Consider the following 25112-nt stretch of genomic DNA (forward strand, 5'->3'; position numbering starts at 1 on the left):
GGTGTGGTTAATGGAAACATCCTCGCAGGAAGTTATTCGGACCCCAGGAAGGTGTGTGCATTTGGTAACTAGAAAGTAAAACAATTGAGTGTATTTTAGTGAGGCAGTTCACAGGTTGGTTAAAATGAATTAATGTGTAGTTTTAGAGGTGAGTTAAAAAAAACGAACCTGTCTTAAAAGTGTTCGGAATTTATGGGGCCAAGATGGAGATCCAGACCAGATTTAAGTATGCAGCACCAAATAAGAAATATAGATTGTCAAATTAAGCTGCTATTGGGAGTAAATCACAAACTGTCTCAATATGCCCGGTATTCTCTTCTCAAACACACCCAGAATTGACCGTCAAGATGAACTACTAAGAATTATTACTGTCCACACGTTTCTTGAAATTTGTTAAATATGAATTCGCCACATGGTACATTGTGCCCCAGCCTTTCTGAAGCTGCAATTAGTCATTAACTGTGTTCTCCTTGTATGGCTCTTGGACCTTGGGTTTACAAGTTTAAAGACAACAGTATTTAAATCATTAAAATAGACCCCACTGGGCTGACTGTGATGCCCGTGCCCAATTAACACACCAGAGGCTTTCCCCATGCCCCCCCCCCGAATGGGGACAGGGACTTTGTGAAAAAAGCATGCATATCTTTAATCAATTAGTCAATGAGGAAAGAAAATATATCGTCCAAGTGCTTGATGGCTGTCTGCAGTATGTATGAACTGAAAGCTTAGATTAATGAATATTTCATCACCTGATATATTAAAAACCCAGAGCCTAAAGTAGGCCAATGTGTGTGTGTAATATATATAATATGTGTATATGTATCTTTTTATTTGATTTTATTTATAGGTATAATATAGTACAGTTAGACCATGTGACCTACAGCTGAGGAAGTGCTAAATTACCATGAGGCAGCACTTTCATTGTTTGGATCTTTAGTGTGCTTTTAAAAAAAAATCTGTATAGTATGAGAAGAAATTTAAAAGTAAAAAATGTCATTAAAATCTTTAGGTTGATCCCACTAAAAAGAGGGAAAAAATAATCATAATGTCTTAGTTATAACTCCTTTACATCTGCCATCGTGTTCACCTTCCGATTTATTTATTTTATTCAAGCCGCTCCCATCACATCCCCAAAGCTGTAGCAATGTACAACTCATGTGAAAATTGTTTAGTGTAACACTGCCCCCCTTATATATGAAGCATGGACTGAAAAACAACTCACCCTGGTGTTTGAACTTAATTAGTTGTTAAATCTATTAAAACAGAAGGGGAGTGCCTGTGGTCAGCCAGGAATGAGAGAATATGCTGAGACATGACATGAATGCTATTGTAGTCAAAGCTGTGTTTTGAAGACGTTTTTTATTGTTGTTATCAGATAGCGCCTGGAGCACTCAACATGATGTTTTTTTTTTTTAATCTTTTATCTACCTCAGCAGGACAGCCTACAAGGGCAATATTTTTCTACTTGTAGCATCTGAGGTAACAGCAATATCTAGCTATTCAAAGTAACTTTAAAAAGGGCCTGTGGTGAAAACGAGAGGTGTAGGTCTTTGATGTGATAATACAATTGTCTTAGAAGAAGGCTGTAGAAGCTACTGGTGTTGCCAGTGTTGAAGATGACCAGCAAGTAAATAGAATAAAAACACTGAACACTATTCATTTTAAAAATGTGCTTGTGCATCCTCTGCTTTATTAAGTTTGCTCTATTGCTCAGATTTTATCAAACTAGCAGACACTGTGAGTCTGTAAATGTGACTCCTCGTACATGCACTTAAGCGATTTCTTTCCAGTTTTATAATAAATACATTGTTTTTGCCCTCTCTGACCCAATACTTACCCAGAAGAGACTAATTCAGTTGCCTCAGCATCTTTTTTTTTAAATATTCTGTGCATTTTTACTAATTAAAATTACTGGGACACATGGAGGTGACGTGACATGCTGCTTTTCAATATGATTGATACCAACTCCACTTTGTACCTGGTGTGGTAGGGTTCTGCCCACATGGGATCAAGATCACCAGACCTCAAATGAGCTGTAGTGTGGAGGTCAGTTTCATTACAACCTTGAAATAATTCAAGCATGCACAGTGTGCTTAAAAGGTTAATGGGGTGAGGTTGGGGTGAGCAACAGTGAACCCGCATCTTTTTTTCATACTGTGCACAGTTTTTCATTAGCTTTTTAGGCCGACTCAAATAAGTTGTTTTTTCTGTAAATCGTGTCACTTATTCCCGAAGTTTCTGTTCTAAAAGTGAGGTGGGCAGCAAGCTTATTCCATTTACTATCCCATTTACCGGTATTTTTCCTAAAACAGAAATATACAATCAAGCCACATTATTTTATTTATTTCATGTTTTACTGGGATAGTTACTGATACTAAAATCTGTGTTGCTTACAAGAGTATTGTCTTTCTGTTTTTCAGCCTTTTATTCTCGTAAGCTTTTAAATTACTAATACCGCCTGAATTCACAAGACCTGAAATCATTTATTCTGTTACAAGCACATCCCCATCTGATGGCAATTTATGTCTTGGTTTCAGCTACCCGTCATTGAAATAAACTTTATTGTGATGGAACATTAAATAATAAAATAAAAAATAAAATAAAAAAAAACCTATATATTTCATCTATCAAACCAGAATTGTCAGGCTTCAGTATTTCCAATAGAACCTGACAGTTATAGGGTTTAAATGTTGAAGATAAGAGCTTTCACTTTGGTCAGTTTCAGAGTATTAATATTTCAAGAAAAAACCTCACCTGACATAAATACTGTGTTCTTTAATAGCTACTAGGGACTCTGCTGTTTGGATGTTTATCACTGTGAAAGCTTACATGAAGGTTCTCTAAAGGTAACTTAAATGGGATTAAGGAGAGGTTAAAATCATCTACTGAGGCTGTTGGAGGGGATATTAAATATTGATTTATTCAGGCGTAATGACCATGCCTGAGAGTGGGGCTAAGTGCTGCTTATAGATGGATCAATGCATCTTTTAATACAAAGTGTAGCACAGAAGCACAATGGAAATGCGAACACTGAATAAAAGAGTCCTGCATCAACTTTTATCCACATCTCTTGACTCTAGAAGTTAAGGCCTTGTGAGTAATTTAACAAAATAAGCTTCGCAGTGGTGGTGTACTGTAAACCCCCTCAGTAGTGTGTCCTCCTTAACTGGCATGTGGATCTAGAGGTATAATTGGATTAACTCATATACCGTACGGCTATGTTTGTGGTATAAATAGGATTAGATCACAAAAATAAACTAAGCACGCTACTGTACTACACAATCAAGATTTTTATTCTCATCCATACTAAAGCATTTGGCATTTACAGTCCTTCATCAGGAAGTGTGGATTAACTACAGAGCCACACTGCTTACCTATTCTTATTAAATAAAATAGATAATCCAATGCAAAACAAATGCACACAAAAATGGCTTCATGCACAAAACAGTTGTCTGATTCATAACATTAATAATACCCTCTGCACTGGGCATTGACTGCCAGATCATTTATCTTTTTTGCTTCAGGAATTATTGCATAAGAGAAACTTAGCCGTGGATCATCTAGATCCTTTGTCGGCTTGCATCACTGACATGTAAACTCCTAACCTTCTAAAGCAGAGGAAATGCACGCTGGCTCTGTAGCCTATCGAAGCCCTCATTCAAGCCAGCCCTCACAAGAGTCTGACTATAATCTCGTCTGGTGTGCAGCACTGGAAGCAATTTTCTGCTCTTTTTCTGCCGATGTCTCGAAAATTGCCAACCTAGGCTTTTTGGCCGCAGTGTAAGTCCTGGCATGTACTTAACTTGGCCATCCAAATTTGATTATATTCTGCTCTCAGACACAATTCATGGCCATAAAGTTGCATTGTTGAGTATTTATGCTGTCTCCATTTGTTCATGCCTGCCAAAAAATTAAAAATAGCCTCGTGTGTGTGTCATAGACAGTGTCTGAATCCATGCCACAGCGTTCTCTGCTTTCCTATAGACTTGGAACCAGGTTCACAAACATTTATTGGCCATGCAAACTCATGATTTTCCACCATTGCAGCGGTAAATTGTGATTTACTGAATAACTGTGGCGATTGCTTTGCATCACATTTTCCAGCTTGAATTTCAGTGAAAATACTGGCACTTTTTTTATTCAAATTAACCAAGGCCTATAAAAGTTGCAATAGTGGCTTCTGTATTGTGGAAGTCATCTGTAACTGATCTGAAGCTAAGATTTTCATATTGTCAATGGCTGGATTGTGTTATATGAGAGAGGATATATTTTCCTTTTGGATTTAAAAAAAACAACAGTAACAATCAAGACCATTTGTAATTTTATTCTTGAAACCTACTGCGACTTAAAATAAAATAATCATACATTTGATAATACCTGAAAAACTGGAATAACAAAATTATTGTATTAAAGGAATTAGAGATTAGGGTTAACATTTGAAATAGGTTTTCAATATATTTTTGTTTTGTCATATGTTGTTTCCCCATTTTATACCGTATCATAACAGCACTATAAAACACACACACAAACAAAAAAAAAAGATTTATCTGGGCTACTATATTGGCACATTGCCCAGGACTGGTATACCTCATATTTACAATCGGTCTGGTAATTTAATTAAAGTAAGATGTTTGGAATTGTTTTGGAATCAAAACAAATAAAAAGAGTTCTGCTGTACATTATGTTCAGAGTCTGATTTGAAGTACATCATTTAATTTAAACATGAAAATAGCAGAGGGAAGGGTTAAAAACTTGTTTGCTATTGCCATCGACATTGACTTTGTGCTGTATATCAGTTTCTGAATAAAGCAATGGAAACCGCTTGAAAGTACCAGTTGGCTTACCACACAACTGGATGTGCTTAAGTCTGAACGCTTCATAACTCTAACTACCGGGTAGTCGCAGAATTATAAATAACATTGCAATTGGTTAAAACAAGATTAAAAACAGATGAAGAGAGAAATAACACTTTATGGTGAGGTGCATAGTCATTATTATATGTTTGTTATTGCAAAAAAAAAAAAAAAAAAATACAGAAGCCAAGGAAGGCTTGTGAAAAAAATACAACCCTTGGTGCACATCATCAAGCCATTGAGAAGCATTGAGCCAGAGTATTTGGTTTATATGATGACCTACAATTATACATTATAGACATGCGTGTGACACAAGGTACCAACCATACTATATTCTTCCCTGCTATATAATGTTATCTGCCTGTTAGTGAGCTGCAATCTCTCGCAGCAGGGCAGTCTTCTGTTTATTTTTGTATTTTTTTTATTTCTATTGACTATAAGTTGCTATAAATATTTGACGCTGAACATTTGAGCATTTCAAATGTTCAGCATCTGTGGAAGCTCAATACAAATATATAATATAGAAACTAAAGTCATTTCTATCGTGGTACCCACAATACAGTATGTCCTGTGGGCTGTACAGCAGTTCTCCGGCACATGTTCTGTGGCTTGTGTGATTAAAGCCCTCATTAAAGCCCTGACATTGGCTCTTTTTGGCTCCAGATAAAAAGGTAATAAGTTCCACTAAGGACTGCCATTGGCTTAAATGGTATTACTTCACTGTGCAACCATGCTTAGACGAACAAAATGTATTCGTAACCAAATTGAAAACAAACAAAAAAAGTTCATCACGTCGCAGAGCGATTATTGTGGGTTTCGTTTTCCACTTCAGTGTTTTGTGTATTTCTGTATTTTTAGATGTAGGACACAAGCTTGCATGTGGAACTCATTTGAGGAATGGGCACTTGCTAATCAGAAGTGGTATTCTGGATGGGAGGAGTACCCAGTATAATGTTACATCTCGCATATTGTCTTTCTGGTGTGGGACTTGAACAGCCATTCTGTTGCATATGGTTAAGTGCTGCCTTGCTGTATTTAACTAAAGGGAGCGTTACTGTAATGCTGCAGTGGTTAACAAAAAGCCAGACCTTTTTTATCATTTTAATGTACATTATAAATATCATTTATAGCAAGCTATTTACTAAAAACAGTTCTGAGCATCCTTAGTCTCCTGATACCAGTGTCCCAGTTTGCATTCTGTCCTTTATTGCTCTTCTATGGTGGAGTGATCAGTAAAAATTTAATGACACCATAAAATAATAAAAATGCCATTAATTTATCACAGCTCTTGATGCAGCGGCTGTAAAGTAATATTAGTCCACTGAATATATTTAGGCCTCCCAAAAATGTTATGTTATGCATATAAATAACATCCATAATTTTAAGTATAATTCTAATGTTCAGTTATAAATTATAAAGGTTATAACCAATAAGTTTATAAAATGAAGTGTATAAAATGTTATGTAAATTCATTGTGCACTAGCACTACAGAAAACAAGGAATGAAGTTTATTTTCAAATTCATTAGCATCCTTTAACAGTCTCTTGAGATTTATTCAACATGTCAGACATTAAAAATACAAAACGCTTGTTCTTAATTTTCAAGACGAATAGATAGCTTATAAATAAATAAATAAATACATTATCTTTTACATAAAACTTGTAAAATACAATAGTAATTAGTAGACTATACAATGGTGTCAGAAGTATTGATAACCTGTGGTTTCAGATAATTGGTAATTCAATTTTTTGAATCTACTGTCATATTACAATACATATTTTTTAAATTAGCATAAATTCATTTCGTAAGGAAAAGTCTTATTCCCAAGTGCTGAGATCTCATTTGCTGAGACACAATCTTTATTACAATTTGGTATGATCTTTTTTGACTCTTTCACAACTTCTAGACGTCATAGCAAGTACATGCTTTTAGTCTGTTACTCTTCTCAGATCAGATCAGTTTCAGCTGCTCAATACCTGACAACTGTCTTTCGTTTCGCCATCCTCTTCAACTCAATGCAGCCGTGCTCGATTGGATTCACAAACAGAAATAACCCAGGCTGTGGACCAAGAACCTTGATGTTGTGCCTCCAGTGATATAACATTTACTTATTGCATTCTACTTAGGGGTAATACCCAAATTAATAAACAGTGCCAATAAGTATGTGTATATAGAGCTAACAAAGATGAGAAGTGGTTCTTAGAAACATAATAATAAGGTCCACTTAACCATTAGGCCTGTGTAAAAAGAAAAACCTTTCATAGTTGGCTGATCTCAATACAGTATGTCCTCTTGATGTTTAATATGTTATGTGGAAGAAATAAGCTGTGATGCCGAATTTCTTGCAAAGGAATCACAGTGATTGAATGCCCGTGTTAAGTTTCCTTTCACCGAAATATGATGTTTAATAATAACATGAATTTATAAAAAAAAAAAAAAAAAAAAAAGGACTGAGATTGATTAGCCTTGCAAATGACATGTTAATGTATTACACTTTTGTTTTTCATTGAAAGTGTCCAAAGGGCTGCTCTGTGACAGAGAGGAAGCCAAGATAATCATCTATCGGTCTATTTTTCATCAGCCATGCTGCTCTTTCATTAACTCTGATAATATGAGCGTATGAGGAATAGCCTGGAATAGAACATTTAACATTTAGCAGCCCACACTACAATGTGGGACACTCCATCTCTTTTTTTCACAGCTTCATCCAATGTGCAAAGCTTGCCTTATACATCATAATTAGAAAACACTTAAACAAGCAAAACACATCCAAATGGTCCATGTTACATCTTTTAATGAAAAGCCATAAGCATGTGGTACTTAATTGTAAATCCAGTCAAACTGTCTGACCATAAAGAATTAGTTCGTCTCATAGTTGATTGAGCTGATCATACATTTCTGTACTTTTTTACCTACTTCCTTTGTTAAGATATAATGAATTAATACAATTATTTCACTTTTTTTTATTTTTTTTTTAATATAAAAGTTAAGGATTTTTTTTTCCTGGTTTGTACCATAATCTAACACCCTGTAAATGCTAAAGATGTATCCAGTATGATGCTAATATGGATAATCTAGCAAATCTGGCCTCTGGTTTAGATTACCAAAAAAAACAAAAAAAAACAGTCCATGTCTAACAGTGCATGTGCCTATGGTAATGTTTTAAACCACAGAGGCATTTAGATCTGTCACTATTTAGATTAATTGAATAGGCCCCGGTGTGCCTGCAGTGTGTGTGAATGCATTTTTTATAATATGAATTTTAAGACAGTTTGTGTACCTATAAACAAATATCAATAATGCAATAACAGTAGAAATAATTACCCCCATTTTAGTTATACTGGAAGAAGTATCTTGTTAAAAGGATTTTTTTTTTCTCTGACATACATGGATTCCACCAATATTCCCTGAAAAAACACACCTTTGGCAAGAGAGTAAAATCTCACCCCCAGAGTAAAACACATGCTTGTTCTATGGGATTAAAGTTACATGTCTTTCAGAAGAAACCAAGGGGGGTAGATTATTGGTATCATACAGAAGAAGACAGCACTTTGCGAAAGCCCTGTACATTCACTACAGAACTAGGTCATTTAACAATAGGCCGAACAGCAGTCAGCACTCTTCTTCTGCATAATACATTAAGTGTAATGTGCAGCAACTATTCAGAGCACTGAAAGCTGTTATTTTATTCTGTAAATGTACACAGACATGACATTTAATATTGTCGCAGAACAGTGAATGACAGGGTTTCATTGTATGTCAAGTACAACATGATGCCAAGTTTAATCTGAGTATAAAACAACATGACAAAAGGGAAAACACGGTGTGTTCTTTAAAGCATGAGCACTGAATAAATGATCACCACTGAGCTTTGAGCCAGTTATACAGAGTATGTACTAGTAAGATTACAAGAAAATCATAGCACATTGCTGTTAACCCAGCACCGTCATGGATTCTTTTGGAAGGCCAGATTTATCCCAATTCTTTAAGAGCTCTTGTGTTCCTCAGTGGTATTATTTAGGATGACATTTTACTTCCTTACCTTTTAGACACACATAATACATAATCACCAAAGCTGTGCCTTTCACTGCACAATTAAGGTTATTTTTTGTGTTGGAGCACAGCAACAGGGCTATAGTTTAGGCATCTGTAAATACACATTGATAAGGTCTGCATATATAAGAGTATCAGAATCTGCGGAGATGTATGAAGAACCTGCTGTATGTATTTCACACTTACATTTTGACATCAGTCTACTCTTTCTCAGTACTATAGCAGTCAATACTGCCTTTGTGTCCCTTTTTCAAATCTGCTCTCATTTTTGAACATCAAACCCATACATTGTTTAGAGGGGGGGGGGGGGTATCATGTTTTTCAAACCTACTCATTAAATGTGCACATAATGCCCCTAATGTTGAGTTAACATGTCTCCTAGTCAGATTGCAGCCATTTAAATTGTATTATAAGTTAATACCAAGTGTGTGTTATTCACAAACATGCATTTAGACACACTATGGGGCCTGCTATAGTGAGTGGGTAAAACTTGCCAACACTGGGAGGTATTTGCAAACCTTCATACACCAGCAGTAGTGATTCATCGTTTTAATGTCTCTTCTGCTCTGCACAAATGGCATCGCTATAACATGTTGTGGTTCTTCAACACCTTGATGTAAAAATATGGATGTACCCCACAAGCTTTACAGACATGCACGTTCATCTGTGATGAGGATTGTGGATTCTTCAGTCACCATGTCACTAATCCATATAATGAAAATAAATCTGTGTGCTAAACCATTAAACCATTTAAAATAAAGCAAAACTCTTCTAGTCCTAACCTTTATGGTTATTTTTTTTGGCACTTAACCAATGGTGACAACAAATAGGATAGTTGAACTGGTGCATATGAAAGTGGAAATAATGATACTCAATGGGGATGTTTTTTCATTTCTGTTTTCAGATATAGGCATTCATGAGGATTGAACGAGGCCCTGGATTCTAATCAAAGTTAGTGTGTATGGACAGTCAACAATTTCTCCTTTAAACAAGGGAGAAAATAATGCTATCCTGCTCAGTAAATGCATGCCTTGGTTTTACCAGTTAGGATACAAAATGGTTTACTGAGTAACGTACAGTCCTCGGTATTCTGTTCAAGTTACTTTTGTTCAGCTTCATCACCTTTGATTCACTGGTGCACACCGGGTGCCTAACATGATTCTCAACTCCTTGCTTTCACAATAAGGTTAACTAGACTTCTCTCCTTCGCTTTTAGGAGAGGGCACAGTTCGAGAACCTTGGTCATCAGTTGTCAGGGAAACTTGGCGAGGATAGGAAGATGGGTCCCAGAGTCATTGACCTAACGAGGCCTGAGGATGTAGATGGTGAGTTAACCTGACACTGCTTCTTCTGAATCAGTGCTCCAACATAAAATCTACTGCTGTTTATAAAGTGAGCAGCAGTGGGGCGGTCCTCTGAAATCATAGAGGATCTGATGGGGATTGTAGAAATAAGGAGGTCAACTTACCAGTACAGCTGAGGTATTGACCATGGGATAATGAAAAAGCAAGAGCCTCCTAACTTGAGACTTGACACATGAATAGCGGAACAGACTCATTTTCAAAACAAGGCCAGGCCCCGAGCAGTCACAGGGTATAAAATGTAGGTCATGGTTTTAGAAAAGAAAAACACCCTTTGGGTTAAAACGTATGCTCACTGATGCTTTTGTAGTTTTGTTTAAAAAAACGGGTCACACTTTCATTTTTCACAGGTAAGTGAATAAAAGAGTTTAGATTCAGAACAAAGCTTGCGATTGTCCAGTCTGGTCCTTGAGTGTGATGTAAGTTGTTTAAGATCCCCCAGCGAGGAGGTGTAAACTCTGGTAGCGCTTGCATGACAAAGCGTCATCTCCCTTTGTGGCCATGATACGTAAACAGAGGAGAAGGACGCCTCTGTGCGCCAATATTTGTCATACATAAATATTTGCAACAGTTTCCATGGCACTTCTGAGAGGAAAAAAAAGATCAGGCCCGGTAAATGGTTGAGGTTGTATAAAGACAAAGAAGTAAATATTTCTCAAAAGAATGCAAACTTTCACTGTTTATATTCCTGTTTCTCTTTCAAGAATATATGACTTCCCTTTCATAATTAGATAAACTCCACACCTGGGTTTTACATTTCTAAACTGTTTACCCATATATGTTATTCAGTTTGTAAAAGGACCTAAGTACTTTTAAAACCTTTATTAGAAACAACAGAATGTGGTTTTGTCAAATATGAAATATTCTTGGAGACAATTCCATTTTCAGCATGCAGACCAGGATGAAAGTGTTTCCTTTTGAAGACTGAAATATATAGAAACTAAGGAAACTTACTAGCCTGCCAAAGTTGCTGGCAGCCCAAGTACCGGTACATTTGATTTATATGAATGCAGTGCAGTGCAGTCTCAGCAACTTTGTTCATTTTAATCCCATCTTTGAATCAAAAGGTTCAGAGTGTCAGGATCTCACTTACACACACCCATAACATTAGGTCACCTTCTTTAGGGAAAGGGTTAATAGGTTTCCCGTTTTCAGAGAGAGGAAGTCAGGGAAGTTATGCCAGATTGTTCTCCATCGAACTCCCAGTTGGCTGCTGATCAGAAGTGGGATCTCCAATGACGTGCAAACGTAACATCTACTTTTAAAGTTTCAGAGTGTATAATTACATTTATACTTTACAATAAGTGGAGAGAATTAAAAAAGAATTACTCATGCACTAAAATATTACCCATTGAATTCCTGTGAAGTAAATTTGGCATTTGTAACACATCTCAAGATCTTTCTATACCATGTAGAACTAAAATAAATTAGTAATAAAAAAATAAGACAAACAAAAGGAAACCAAGTCTTCTACTACAAAGTGAAAAACTGCAGAACCATCCACAAAAAAACAAAAAAAACAAATAGGTTATCATTCTTTGAGCTATAGGCCTATTACTTTAGTTGTATAGCACCCTACTCTGACAGCACGCAGAAAAGTAACACTGCATTTTCAAGTATAAATAGTCTGTTTTTCAGTAAAAGAACAGCTCTGTAGATGCTGTAACTGTCAGAAAGCTTTAAGTTGCTTAAACCAATATTTGTAATTCACGCAGCAACCAAATTAACAGCTGCCAAAGTTCTAACAAGGGACATTGGAAAATAGAAGCTGGTATGGAACGCGATAGAATTTCCTTCATTTTGCAAAGCCGCAAGCCACATGCATCAGCTCACCGCAAAGTCATTAGGTCTTTTTAAGCTCAGATGAAAAACATTAACAAATACCGCAAAATGCTTTAGTATGGGCCCTTTGTTCATTCACATATGGCAGTTTGTAACTTGTGCACCACTTGGGTCGTGTGCTTGTTTAAGCTGCCTCCACCAGGCCAGCCTTGAAAGAACAAAAGACACGTTGAGAGATCCTAAGCAGGAAATGGGCGAACTTAACGTGGTTTGTGACAATATCAGTGGAACTAAAAAAGGGGAGGATTGATTAGCCATTAATGGTCAATTGACTCCATATGGACAGACCCATACAAATGTGTTTTTTTTGTAGTGCAGTTGCTGAATTATTGAATTAGAAGTTGTCCTCAGCACCGGCCACTGGGAATTACTGCACTGGCCACAAAGTTTGCATCTGGAATAAGAACACTTTTAGACTCATTTATCCTTATCAAAACGATAAAGCGATTTTCAACCTCAAATGTTTTTTTTTTCTTCTTTTAAATCCATCCCCCGTAGTCCTTTTAGGTATCAGGTAGTTAGGGCCAGGAGTTTATTATACAGGTCAGGTGATACTGTAAAATCCTGTGATATGTATACAGTATAAATATAAATTCATTGAGGCTGAAAAGGAATCCAACCTGTCAGATTTCTGTAACCAGGGTGTATGCAAGGTAAAAAATATTAGACAAGCGGTAGCATGCATGACATCTATACTCTGCAATATTCAAAACAAGAAAACAAAGAAAAAAGCATTTGATGTTAAAGTAGGTTATAAATTGATTGTAATTTGTAACGCTGCAATTGCCAAAATAATAGTGGTAACTTGAATCACTGTGTTTAACCTTTGTTTCATTTTTGTCAGCATGCATTCAGTTTTAAGTTAAGTGCCTAGTACGGAACTTATAAGAAGTCTTTATTTTATTTTTAAGACAAAAGACCCTGGGCCTGTCCCAGTAGCTTGAAGGCAAGCAGAGGCGTGATTGTTTGCTGTTTGCAGGAGCTGTTTTTGCTTAGCAGATTCCTTTGTGACAACCCATTGCCTTTCCACAAAAGCTCTGTGAGATCACGTGGTAGAGCTCAGATTTTGGCTCTGTCTTCAGCCCTGTCAAGTGTGGGCCTGCTATAGGCAGGTGCGATTACTGTAGGTGCTGCACAACTTTCTCCAGGCAATTGTGAGTGTAATTTATGCAGATGATTCAGCTCAGATCTACCTTAAAGAAAAATGCATGAAGATTCACGCATTCTGTCACTCGGTAAAGCATATCTCATAAATCAAAATCCATCCTATTAACCCCCCCTTCAAGGGCTTGGGGACGTAGAAGTCGCTAACCCATCTGTATTTATTTACACTATCAGAAACCTAACAAGTTGTTTCCTAAAAATGTCTATCAGCCAAACTTCAATTAATGCTAATTTGCAAATGTATGAACACTGCTTTACAGTAGAAGATAAACAGAGATTTTTGTAAATTCTGTGTTTGGGATATCAAGTAACCTCCTGTAAGCAGGCTTCATCACCAAGCTTATAGGGCTGTTTTGTTTAAACTAGACTTCCTCCCATCAGGGGAAATAAAACATGGACCACCCCTCCTTTGTAAACAGGAACCGGACCACTACTGTGGAGCATATGTGCAGAGTACGATGAAACTTGAGAATGCTTTCCTTGGTGTCTTTCCTAAAGGTACAGTAGGAAGTTTGCGAATAATAACAAGCAGTAGAAGTTTTGGCTTTTAAATACCCTGATCACAATTAGATTTTAGATAGCAAAAACATATACAGTATGGCTTGCATAGACAAATAAGTCTGCATGTAAATACAGAAATTATTTTATTAGCACCAGAACTTAATCGCCTAGTCTGAGGCTTGTTTGACTAGTTTCTAGCCTCGAAAGCTGTGTTTTTCTTTTTCTTTGTCACTAACCCACCTCCTCTAATATGTATGCATTCCAGTATATAAATTGCTGAATCAGTGTCAGTTGCAAAGTAATGGCACTGGGGGCATCATAAATTAGTGCAGCGATCCTCAGGAGCAGACAGTGACTGTCGTGTATGAACGAGTGTCCTGCTGCCAGGGTAATGGATGCCTTCATCTGGCCCAGCAGTCAGCAGATTGCCCTGTGTTGATGGATACCGTCAGCCCAACGCTACACTACATTTCATTGCACAATAAACATGGCTGTCAAAACCATACAAAGTGAAATCAATTCATCCTGTACGGTTAGTGCGTGCTAAATGTAATTAATGTACTGTAGGGATGGTGGCAGTGAGGCAGTGTATTATCTGTGCATCCTTTCAGCTTAAAGCTAGAGCTTTGGAATAAAAACATTTCTAGTGGCCGTTGTGGATTTTTTTTTTTTTTTTTTTACAGAACAAGTTGTCAGTAGTGCATATGGCCATCGTTACTGGTTTTTGAGAAACGGTCATTTAAACCACATTATAATTGAAGATAGCTTCATTTTTTATTATGAGGGTTGACGGAGATTTATTGCAATTGCAGCGAGAAAAAGAAAAGAGAGACTAGCAGACATTTCTATCCATTGAAGTGACTAAGCATTCCTCTTCAATCTAAATAGTCCAATCCAATCTCTTTCGTGCATTTTAACTAGGATGAGAAAATAAGCTGAAAAGGTGATGAAATTAAAGTACAAGGATGTTACAAACATTCCTGAATTACAGTTGCTGTCTATCCAGTTGGCAGCCCTGCTAAATAATCCTTTCTTACTGGTGTAAAATGACTAAAGATTCTGTTGCCTTGTTGCTCATGTGTGAATAAGCAAATTGAGCAGGCTTTCCAGTTTTTTTTTTTTTTTTTTTTTTTTTTTTTAAACTTTTTCGGGTCATAAATGTGTTGGTATGACTAAAAACATGAAATGGTGAAAATGGATTTGGGGTCACTTTGTCATTTACATTCTCTAGTATAATCAAGAAACTAGAGCCTTCTGCTGGACAGATGGCAACTAGAATATTACCAGAGAAGAAATATGTTGTTTCCTTTTCTTCTTTTGGACGATGCTCATGAAAATTGCTGGATTGGCATCACAGGGGACTGATTCTTACCTGTGTATCTATCCGCAGAGCAAAAACAGCACAGTCAGTGCCAATGTGATGGACTCAATCTTTCTTTTGCTTCTCTCTGTCCGCAAAGGTGGCCAGTGCCAATTGTGTATTTGATCTGTCATGTGACTACTGTTGAGACCACCTCTGTTCACTGACCCAGTCCAGATCTGAACACAGACCTCCCGATGTCACAGACAAGCACATTAATCCCTGGTGTCATCGACTTAGAAACCAGTTTAATGAGCGGGACTGAAGTGCAGTCAAATTACTTATTCTAGTGTCTTCACGAGTTCCATGATAAATAGTGACAACCTCGTAGAGAATAGCTGGGATTTTACTGATGAGGACCTTATAAACCCATTGTACAATAGACACATATCACTGCTACCTTGTTTTATTATTGTCATAATGCCTAAACGGTAATATGTAGTATGCTTAGGGAGATATTGTTAACTTGATTGTGTGGATTAGGCTAAACTACAGTAGGTAACTCCCTTCTACTGAAACCTGGCAATTAATGGATTGCATTGCTCTCTTTTCTTGCTGCTCTGGTGTTTCCAGGAAGTAAAGCAGTGAATGGCTCTGCAGGTAAACTACAACAGTATTATTGTTGGCCAACAGGAGGCGCCAGCTCAACTGAGGCACGAGTGTACAGGGAAGCCAGAGGAAGGAACAACAACGAGCCCCACATCAAACGACCAATGAACGCATTCATGGTTTGGGCAAAAGACGAGCGCCGGAAGATTCTCCAAGCATTTCCTGACATGCACAACTCCAACATCAGCAAGATCCTAGGTAAGAAGAAGACTGGAAATACTACTACTTCTACTACGACTACTATTACTACTACTACTACTACTAGTAATAATAATAATAATAATAATAATAATAATAATAATAATAATAATAATAATACATTAATAAAATAGATTTGAAGAAAAGTAACAGTCCCATAATTAGATAAAAAATGTATTTTACAAACTGCCACATCAACTTAAGCAATTATTTAAAAGGATAAGGAACACATTGGACATCCCTAGTAATACATTATAACATCTTAGACAACTAGGAATGCAACATTACTTTCTATAGTCTTATGTGTTCTACATTTCTCAACCTCACACGGCTTGTATGAATAGCCTTTCAGCTGTGCATAAAACCTGCGCTGTTTGGCTTTTGGCATCCGTGATAAATGTATAGTGTTTAAAAGCACACTGTTAATAACAACAAGAAACATAGAACACCATTCATGAAAGGTGAACTACTGTGTAAAATAAATAAATGGAAGGGCTGGCTTGCTACAGAAATGTAAGCGCTCGTTCAAGACCTAAGACATTAGTTTGTAACAGATCTAGGTGATACATGACAATCACTTTCAGACAAACATGCAAACTACATGTATTGCTTTAACAGAATTCTAAAACGGTATAAGATAGTTATTTCTCATAAATACCATTGCTGAAAATGTTGCAATTGATTGTATAATACCATCTCAGATATTGCACATTGCAGTATTCTTTTACTTGTACAGTTGAGCCCAATATATTTGTCAAACTTCAGTTTCATTGAGAAGGATTTACTGCCTGTCACTGGTGCATTATTTGTTGGTATGAAAAATAACATTGCTATGGATCACTTTTTTCAGTACTAAAGCCAATAGGTCACATCTACTACAAGTCATTCATAACATACAAATCTAAGATTTTTAAAAAAAGTGTTTCAGTATATAATAAAAAGGAAGTGCATTACTGTACCAATAAACTTTCATTTGTATTAATTATAAAACACAGCTGTGATAGTCTGTTATGTTGCAGAAATGTAATTTGAAGTGTATCTCATCCCTCCTAAGAAGTATGTGTTTAGATAAACCTTTATAAACACAGGGAGAAACCTGCATTCTTTCACCCATCCTGTGTATACTCCACAATATTTATCATTTGTTTTATTAGCGAAGCACAGATGTCCAAATTATAGCAATTTACAATAAATAGCCAAGTGTCTGAAAATAGTGTTATTTCTTACCGTTTTTTGTTTTTTTTTTAACAGTGACTATAAAGTTATATATATATACATGTATACATATATACTTACATACATACATGCATACATAAACAATTCCTTTTACTGATATTTGTCAGGGTGAGCAGAAATTGACACACAGACATGACTGTTCCCTTCAGTTATCAGATTTGCTTTGAATTGTTTACAAAAAAACAGAACAGCTGAAATGTAGCCAGCAGGTATTTTATATATATTATTTATTTAATATTATATAGAAGCTTTGTGTAGCCCTAGAAGAACATTGCCACATGATATATACATGTATGACATGTTTTTAATATCTAGTAAAACACAGATCCCGGGATGCAGAATTTCCTGTGATCGATCCTGTTTCCTTGTTTAGGTTCTCGTTGGAAATCTATGTCCAACCAGGAAAAGCAGCCTTTTTACGAGGAGCAGGCCCGACTCAGCAAGATTCACTTAGAAAAATACCCCAATTACAAATACAAGCCCCGACCGAAACGCACCTGCATCATTGACGGGAAGAAACTAAGGATTGGGGAGTACAAGCAGATGATGCGATCTCGGAGACAGGAGATGAGGCAGTTCTTCACTGTGGGGTAGGTGCTGTTGTTAAATAGGGACATACGTCTGTTATAACCCTTTACTACAGGATGCACACTGCAAATGAAGCACACCAAAAGAACTGGTTTGTACATTTTGTAGAACTCAGAAAACCATATCAGAAATAGATTTTAACATAATGTATGGCTACTGCAGTTCTGTATTTATGCTAGTGTCTCTCCTCTTATTTTTATCATAGCATATGTTTTTAAGATTTTCAATTTATTCCAAGGGTACTGTATTTTTTTTTAGAAAACCTTTTTTTTTTTTTTTATCTGACCCAAGTAAAAAAGTTACGGCTTAAGTCGGCCAGGGTGTCCTGGGTAAACAGCGCACTAGCGACCCCTGTAGTCTGGCCAGGCGCCTGTGGGTTTGCCTGTAAGCTGCCCAGAGCTGCGTTGTCCTCTGACGCTGTAGCTGTGAGGTGGCTGCACGGTGAGTCTGCAGTGTGAAAAAAAGCGGTCGGCTGACGGCACACACTTCAAAGGACAGCGTGTGTTTGTCTTCGCCGCTCCCGAGTCAGCGCAGGGGTGGTAGCGGGGAGCTGACCCTAAAAATAATTGTATATGCCAAATTGGGAGAAAATAATAAAATAATTGTCGATTTACTAAATTTAAAAACAAATGAACAGTTTTCATAAACATTTATTATTCTTTCATTACATTTCCAGTGTAAATGATTAAAACTGATTCCGATTCTGACGGTTAGAAAAATAATTTAAAAAAAAAAAAAAAGAAAAAAAAGAAAATGCTCAGTGGTTGTAAGATGTAATTGTGATTCTGTTTTGAATGCATCTTTAAAGGACGCTGCTTTAATCCCAAGTGAATATTAATTATTGTAATTTATTAAATTAGGACAGTAGCAGCCTGCAAGCTAAGGAATTAGACGTTGTGATTATTTTTATTATTGTTCTAGCATATGAAACACAAGTATTAATTTAAACAAGGCCTTCCGGGTTTTAGCGTAAAAAATATATATATATATATTTACTTTATAATGTATTGTGGGTGGTCAATTAAGAACATTGCCCTCATAATACCATTCTGTTTGTAGTTGCAGTATAGTATTGTAAGATCCCATTTTTGTACCCTAAACACTTTCTCTGGGGAACAGAAACGAGGAACGTGTTGATAATGTAATTACTGGCACGATAAGACTTTATAAGCCAAAAGTCACTGTGAAATAAAACAAAAATAATAATAATAGAGCAATACTGTTTATTAGGGCCACTGTTTCAAATGTATTGTTTTTGTCACGCAGGCAACAGCCTCAGATTCCAATCAGCACAGCTGCAGGTGTTATGTATCCGGGAGCTATCACCATGGCAACGACCACGCCCTCCCCTCACATGACAGATTGCTCCAGCACCTCTGCCAGCCCCGAGCCCGCCATCCCCGTCATCCAGAGCACTTACGGCATGAAGATGCCAAGCGGAGGCGTGATGGGCACCGGAGCAGTGAACGGAGAGGATGAGATGGATATGTATGACTATGAGGATGAGCCCAAATCAGACTATAGCAGTGACAATGAAACCCACGAGGCTGTCAGTGCTAACTGAGGAGCAGCTGCAAATTAACAGAGGAAAAAGAGTGAGAAAGAAAGAAAGGAAAAAAAAACAAAAAACTTGTTTTTGAATATATGTTCTTAAAGAGCCTGCATGCATGTGTGGCTCGCACAGATTCATCAGCAAATGGTCTTAAATGTTTCTTAATGTGTGAAGCAGTTTGATTGTTCTTACTTTTTTCTTGTTTTGTTTTTTTTTGTTCATGGACATTTTACACTTTTAGGTTATTGCCTATAAAACTTCAGATGTCAGGACTTGAAATCTAACATTTAATATGAATCGATAGCTTGATCAGTCTTACTTCCTTCTTCTCTTAAGGCCTACATTACTGTTTTTGATGGGGGTTATATATATATATATATATATATATATATATATATATATATATATATATATATAATGTTGTCACTCAGGTATGCTGTGCTAGCCAACAGCTTGTGAATGTGTTTTTAATCTGAATTATTAAAAAAAAAAAAAAAAATCATATTAAGGTAAAACAAAGAACACAGAAGTCCACACGTGTGCACAACTGCACAGAGGGAAACATCATGCTCCCTCACAAATTTTTCTTTTTTTTTTTGTTTTGTTTCCCATATTGTAATGTGCCAAACTTTTCAAAACCTTTACATCTTAAACTTACAAATTTTACAAGTCTTAAGTAAGGCGCTTCAAAAGTCTTAGACAATCTTTTGGTATCTTAATGAAACAGCATAAATAACTTTCTTTTTCTTTCTAAATAATAGTAAAGTACTCAGGAATTTGGAGACCGGATGTTGTTAAGTATTGGAAATGGTTGCCACAGGGCATGTGCCCAATTGCTTTTGCCTCTTGATGTGCCAGGAACGCAAAACTCTTAAGCAAGCAGAATGGAGTGATCACCAGTTACTGAGCATCCATGTCAGTGGAAACAGATGGCACCACACTCAGTTGGGTCAGTTGGGTCCTTCTTCAGCCCTTGCATTCAGTCTTACCGAGTTTACTCTTAATCAGAGTGATTGTACTCATTCCAGAATGTCAATGGGCCAACAACTTCCAATCTATGGAATTGAAAACACAGGAAACTCCAGTTTTTGAAGCATTATTATTATTATTATTATTATTATTATTTGTTTATTTAGCAGACGCCTTTATCCAAGGCGACTTACAGAGACTAGCATTAACACGTTACCCACAAATCAGGTACATGAACAAGTTAGAACATCCTCATCTACACAACTGAAAAATAACGTAATAAAACAAAGTCTTAAATCCTATTTAGAGTAAGTTTAGACCAAGTAAATATCACAAATAAGTCTTAAAACGTCAGATTGTATGTACAGAACTGGGGGGGGGGGTACTGTACTGTACAAGGCACATGTTAAAATGGGATGACAAATGCAAACGTTAATGTATTCAAGACATTTGAAGGTAATCAAGATTTATAAGATTATTCAAGCGGCATGTCACAAATAACAAGAACTATATACCGTACCAGTATATGGATGTTCAAAACTTGGTTTAATTATTTCAATCAGTTGTGTGTAAAGCAGAAATTAAAAAGGTACTTTTCATGACTTTTGTGAAATCTTACTTGAAAGACATTACATCACAGGACCCATACCTGTAACACTGTGATTTCAGAGTTCATCATTTCATTCTGCCCATGTACAGTGACCCTTAAGGCCATTCGTCCCATCCTACCCATGGCAGACCTTCCCCCAAGAGGGTGCCATCTGTTTCCAAATTGTATTGAGTACCTATGAGGGGAAATCAATAGGGAATCTGAAGCATCATTGATTGTGCGCTTCATCATGGATTCCAAGAGCTCTTGCGAAACCTCTGTGCAAAGGTCCACAAGATGCTGTAGACCAGATGGAACAAGTGTGTCAAGCTGTGGGGATTATTAAAAAGACTGACGAGTAGGTAGCCTCTCAAAAACAGCATTATTCATTTATGAGTTGTTATTTTTGGTATGCCCTTGAACCAATTTATTGCATTAGTTACAAAGTCAGTGTTGGCCAACAAAAACTTTTCTAAGTTATTTATTTCCTTATTTCTTTTAGATATTTATTTTAAAGCTTTTTAAAACATAGTGTATCTACATGGATGTGGCTGCTGATCACTCTGTTTCTTAAAGCAATTTAGAAGGTACTGGTACAAATGCTTTTTTTTAAAAAAGAAAATCTGCATTGGGATTATTATTATTATTATTATTATTATTATTATTATTATTATTATTATTATTACACGTAGGTTTGACTTAAGATTTCAGTTTCCCTGTTTCTTGCATATAAAGTATTTATTAAGGTCTTAACTTTTTAACAGTTCTCAAAGCTCCCCCTCTTTTTATTTGTTTTTTATTGTATGTGTAGAACGCCATGTCGGAAGCTGTGTAAGAGTATTTTAACTATATCTTTTTGCACACAGGCAAACATTTTAGGTTTAGGTTTTATTTTTTTATTTGATTTGTTTTTTTCTTTTCTACATGACCATGCCAAAATAATATTCTGCAGGCTGGTGGAAAACAAAGGACTGTTCTTGGGACTGAAACTTGATTGAAAAAATAAACTCACAGAGACGTTGTTTCGTAAGTGTTATAAGCACTGGATATAAATGGTATTTTTTATCACTTCTGACTAATGTGAAGCTGTTGTACGAAAAAAACGACATGAACAAAATTCATCAGTTTCGACTCGCGTGGGCTTGTCTCACAGTTGCCAGATTTGAGTCATTTTTCTGTCTAGTTATTTCGTTTATTTATGCAAAATACGTTGTATGTATGGACACTTTGTTTTAGCTCCAGCCCTGCTTAGGTGTTGAAGTTATGTGACTCAGCCACATGCTCACATAGTAATTGGCTACCTGAGACTCACCAGACTCCAAAAGCCCTTTTTATTGGTCACATACATTTGTATTGTATATTGTATTTGAAGCTATAGCGTGCATATAGACATTCTGTTTTATTTATTAGCCAACATTGGCTCTAAAAAAAAATAATAAATAAGTGTCAGTGCAAAATAATAAATAAAAGGACAATCAGATTAATAGTAAAAAAAAAAGAAGATGAAATCATTTGAACCCCAGTTGGAGCTCAAAACAAAGTTTTTATTAAATTCACCATCTCATTTTCTTTTTTTTTAAATTGTAAATATAACATAGGAAAATAGATTTCTATTTTTGTTCATAAATACTTAGTGAAGTATAAGTTATGTATTTTACTGTTTTTATGTTTATATCAGTGTATGTTGGTCCACGTTAAAACAAAAAGCTGACAAGTCACTGTACCTCTTGTAGATGCTGAATGAGAGCAGTATTGGGCCTGCAGCTGAGACAGCAAGGCACCTCACTTGTTTGCATTTCAATGAGTTATTCATTCAGGGATCCAACCAACCCATATAATATCATATATGTCTTTCTAATACCTGCATTACTGAGGTATGTATAGGATTACAAAAACATATTTCTCTTGATCAAATCATGAAATAGGCCTGTGTAGAAAAACAAGGCCTTTGGAAAACAGCTGTGAAGTTCAAACTAGAACACATTATTATAATGATGTTCTAGAACACATTATTATATATTTTTTTAACGCTGTGCCTTCAGTGTTTTACAAATTCAGTACATTTAGGTTTTAGCTTATCATGTAATACATCTAATATTATTAATGTTAATGTATAACAATATAACATTGTAGTTATTTTGCCAGGAATACTGGCGTGGAGTTTGTCCGAGTCTCCCAGCATGTTTTAATTAGTTTGGAAACAGTGATAGTACTGTATCGTAGTGTGGGTTTCCCCAAGAAAGACACCAACCGTATATAACAACTTACCAGATGTAATGAAAATGACTGGTACAAGGTACAAAATATTATATTAAAAGAAAATCATACAAGAAGTTTGAAGATGACGGCCATTGCCATGGCCAGTGTTTATGATTGTTTATAGGAACATGCAGTTATAGTATTATTTTTTTTTTTATTCAGTCTATGGGCTCTATTTTATTTCTCTAGACAATGGCATATCTAAATACATCTCCTAACTCATAATAATCCCGCTGGTGTTTGTTCACCCAAAGGGCAATTTAATACCCCCCTTTGAAAATGACTACATAACATCAAAATACGGTCAATTGAGGTATGTGAAAAATCAGGTCTAAACATTTTTAGAGTGCCAGTATTAAGATCCTCCACTGTTTGGATCATTAAAAATAGACCTTTATGTTTACTATTGCTTTTTAATGAAAAAAGACATTTTAAACAAAGACCCAACTTGTGTATAAAATGTGGCATTTTTAAATCCTGTAATTACAAGCAAAGGAAACAAAACTGGTGAATGGGTTGTTTATGGATATTTTGTTGAGAAACACAAGTGAGGGCCCTGGTGCTCTTAGAGTATGGGAAACGTGCAAATATTTAATAGTTTGAATGCTGCACATTGCAGAGCCGCTAGTGTGAATTGTTTGTCTTCCCTTTGTCCTTGTGTTTCGCTTTTTGAAAGGAAAGTCTATAAGTTAACCTGTCCAGCTTGTGACAAATTTAGTACGCTTTTTACTTTTACTTTTTTTTTTTTCTTAACTCATTATTGTCTTTGCCATGTAAAAGCAAGTTTATTAACTAAAAGACAAGCTTAGAAGCTGGTACTGCATAACGTATCTTACTGTAACTCTTTTTTTTTCTGACATTGGAATTTGTTTGTGATGTACATTGTGAGACTGTTCTCTATGTTAATTTAATCAGCACAATTCACTGACATGCTGGACTGACATGCTAGCTGCTGTTCTGTAAAGTGTAAAGTTTGCTGTTGGGGACAACCGAGACTGTTGTTATGGTACTTTGCTTTTTTTGTTTGTTTCTATAGCAACTTGGTGGGTGTGACTCTTAATGCGCTAGGGCTGCTATTTTGACACCTGCTAGCAAACTCTTACTTGCAAGTTCTCTGCATAGAAATCGTTCAGTGCAGGTACCTTGGCCAGGGACAGGTATTGTTTGGGCGTTTATAGAAAAAATAGTGTCTGTTGCTGCTTTGAAAAAATGTTATAAGTCTGAAAATGTAAATAGTTTATCAAAATATCTTGTACAGTCCAGTGTAAAGTTTTTAATTGAACTTAAGGTTGCCATCACATTTGTCTTCACACTCTCTTCTTTATACAGTGCAAAAGACAGCTATTTGCTAAGGATATTATTGTTAAAAAAAAAAAAAAAAAAAAAAAAAAAAAAAACTAAGAAAAAAACATGAGGAAAAAAAAACATCTTTTTTTTTGCTTGGCTTCATGATGTAAACCAGCCTTTCATTGGTTTTCATGTGCAGTATTGACGTGAGGTTAACTAAAGGTTAAATCATTTTACAGTGGTACGTTAAGGAGTCTCGTCTCCTCTGTCTTGGTAGTAATTAATTCATTAAAATTACAACAATGGTAATACACCAGCCAAGAGACACATCCTGGTGTGCATAGGCACCTTGGGTATGTGTACAAAGCTTTTCGATCTGTTTTATTTTTTGGTTGTTTTTTGTTTTGCACAAAGCATTTTTGGCATATTGTAATGTAACACCATCTTTAGATATATTTAATCAGTTGTTGTAACATGACAGGGGTTTGGGATCCCTCCTGGGGAGTGACTGCCTGTTTTAAGCTCATTTACCTCAAGAGTGTCCTCCTTTTCCTAAAAAAAAGTTTCACCATCACTCCATCTTTTGTACTGCTGTTGACACTTACAAATTAAAGAGAATTTTTGTTTTAAGATATTTCTGTTATTTGGTTGTTTCTGTTCCATTACTGTACACAGAAGAATGTCTAACACA

General features: G+C 36.1%; 1 protein-coding gene across 13 annotated transcripts in view; it reads left to right on the forward strand.

The window, feature by feature from the left end:
- The window catches only part of LOC117432189 (transcription factor SOX-6-like), a 182245-nt gene extending 157190 nt beyond the window's left edge, over positions 1-25055 (forward strand). For 11 of the 13 annotated variants that reach the window (XM_059001812.1, XM_059001818.1, XM_059001813.1 and 8 more), the window contains 4 exons: positions 10123-10231; positions 15708-15941; positions 17551-17767; positions 19032-25055. In XM_059001812.1, the coding sequence (XP_058857795.1) occupies positions 10123-10231; positions 15708-15941; positions 17551-17767; positions 19032-19329 (858 nt within the window). In that variant the 3' untranslated portion in view covers positions 19330-25055. The remainder of the gene's footprint in view (positions 1-10122; positions 10232-15707; positions 15942-17550; positions 17768-19031) is intronic. The other 2 variants (XM_059001821.1, XM_059001822.1) reach the window with 1 other exon arrangement.
- The last annotated feature ends 57 nt before the right edge of the window (positions 25056-25112 follow it).

Source organism: Acipenser ruthenus, chromosome 27 (assembly GCF_902713425.1).
Source record: "Acipenser ruthenus chromosome 27, fAciRut3.2 maternal haplotype, whole genome shotgun sequence".
NCBI classification, from domain to species: domain Eukaryota; kingdom Metazoa; phylum Chordata; class Actinopteri; order Acipenseriformes; family Acipenseridae; genus Acipenser; species Acipenser ruthenus.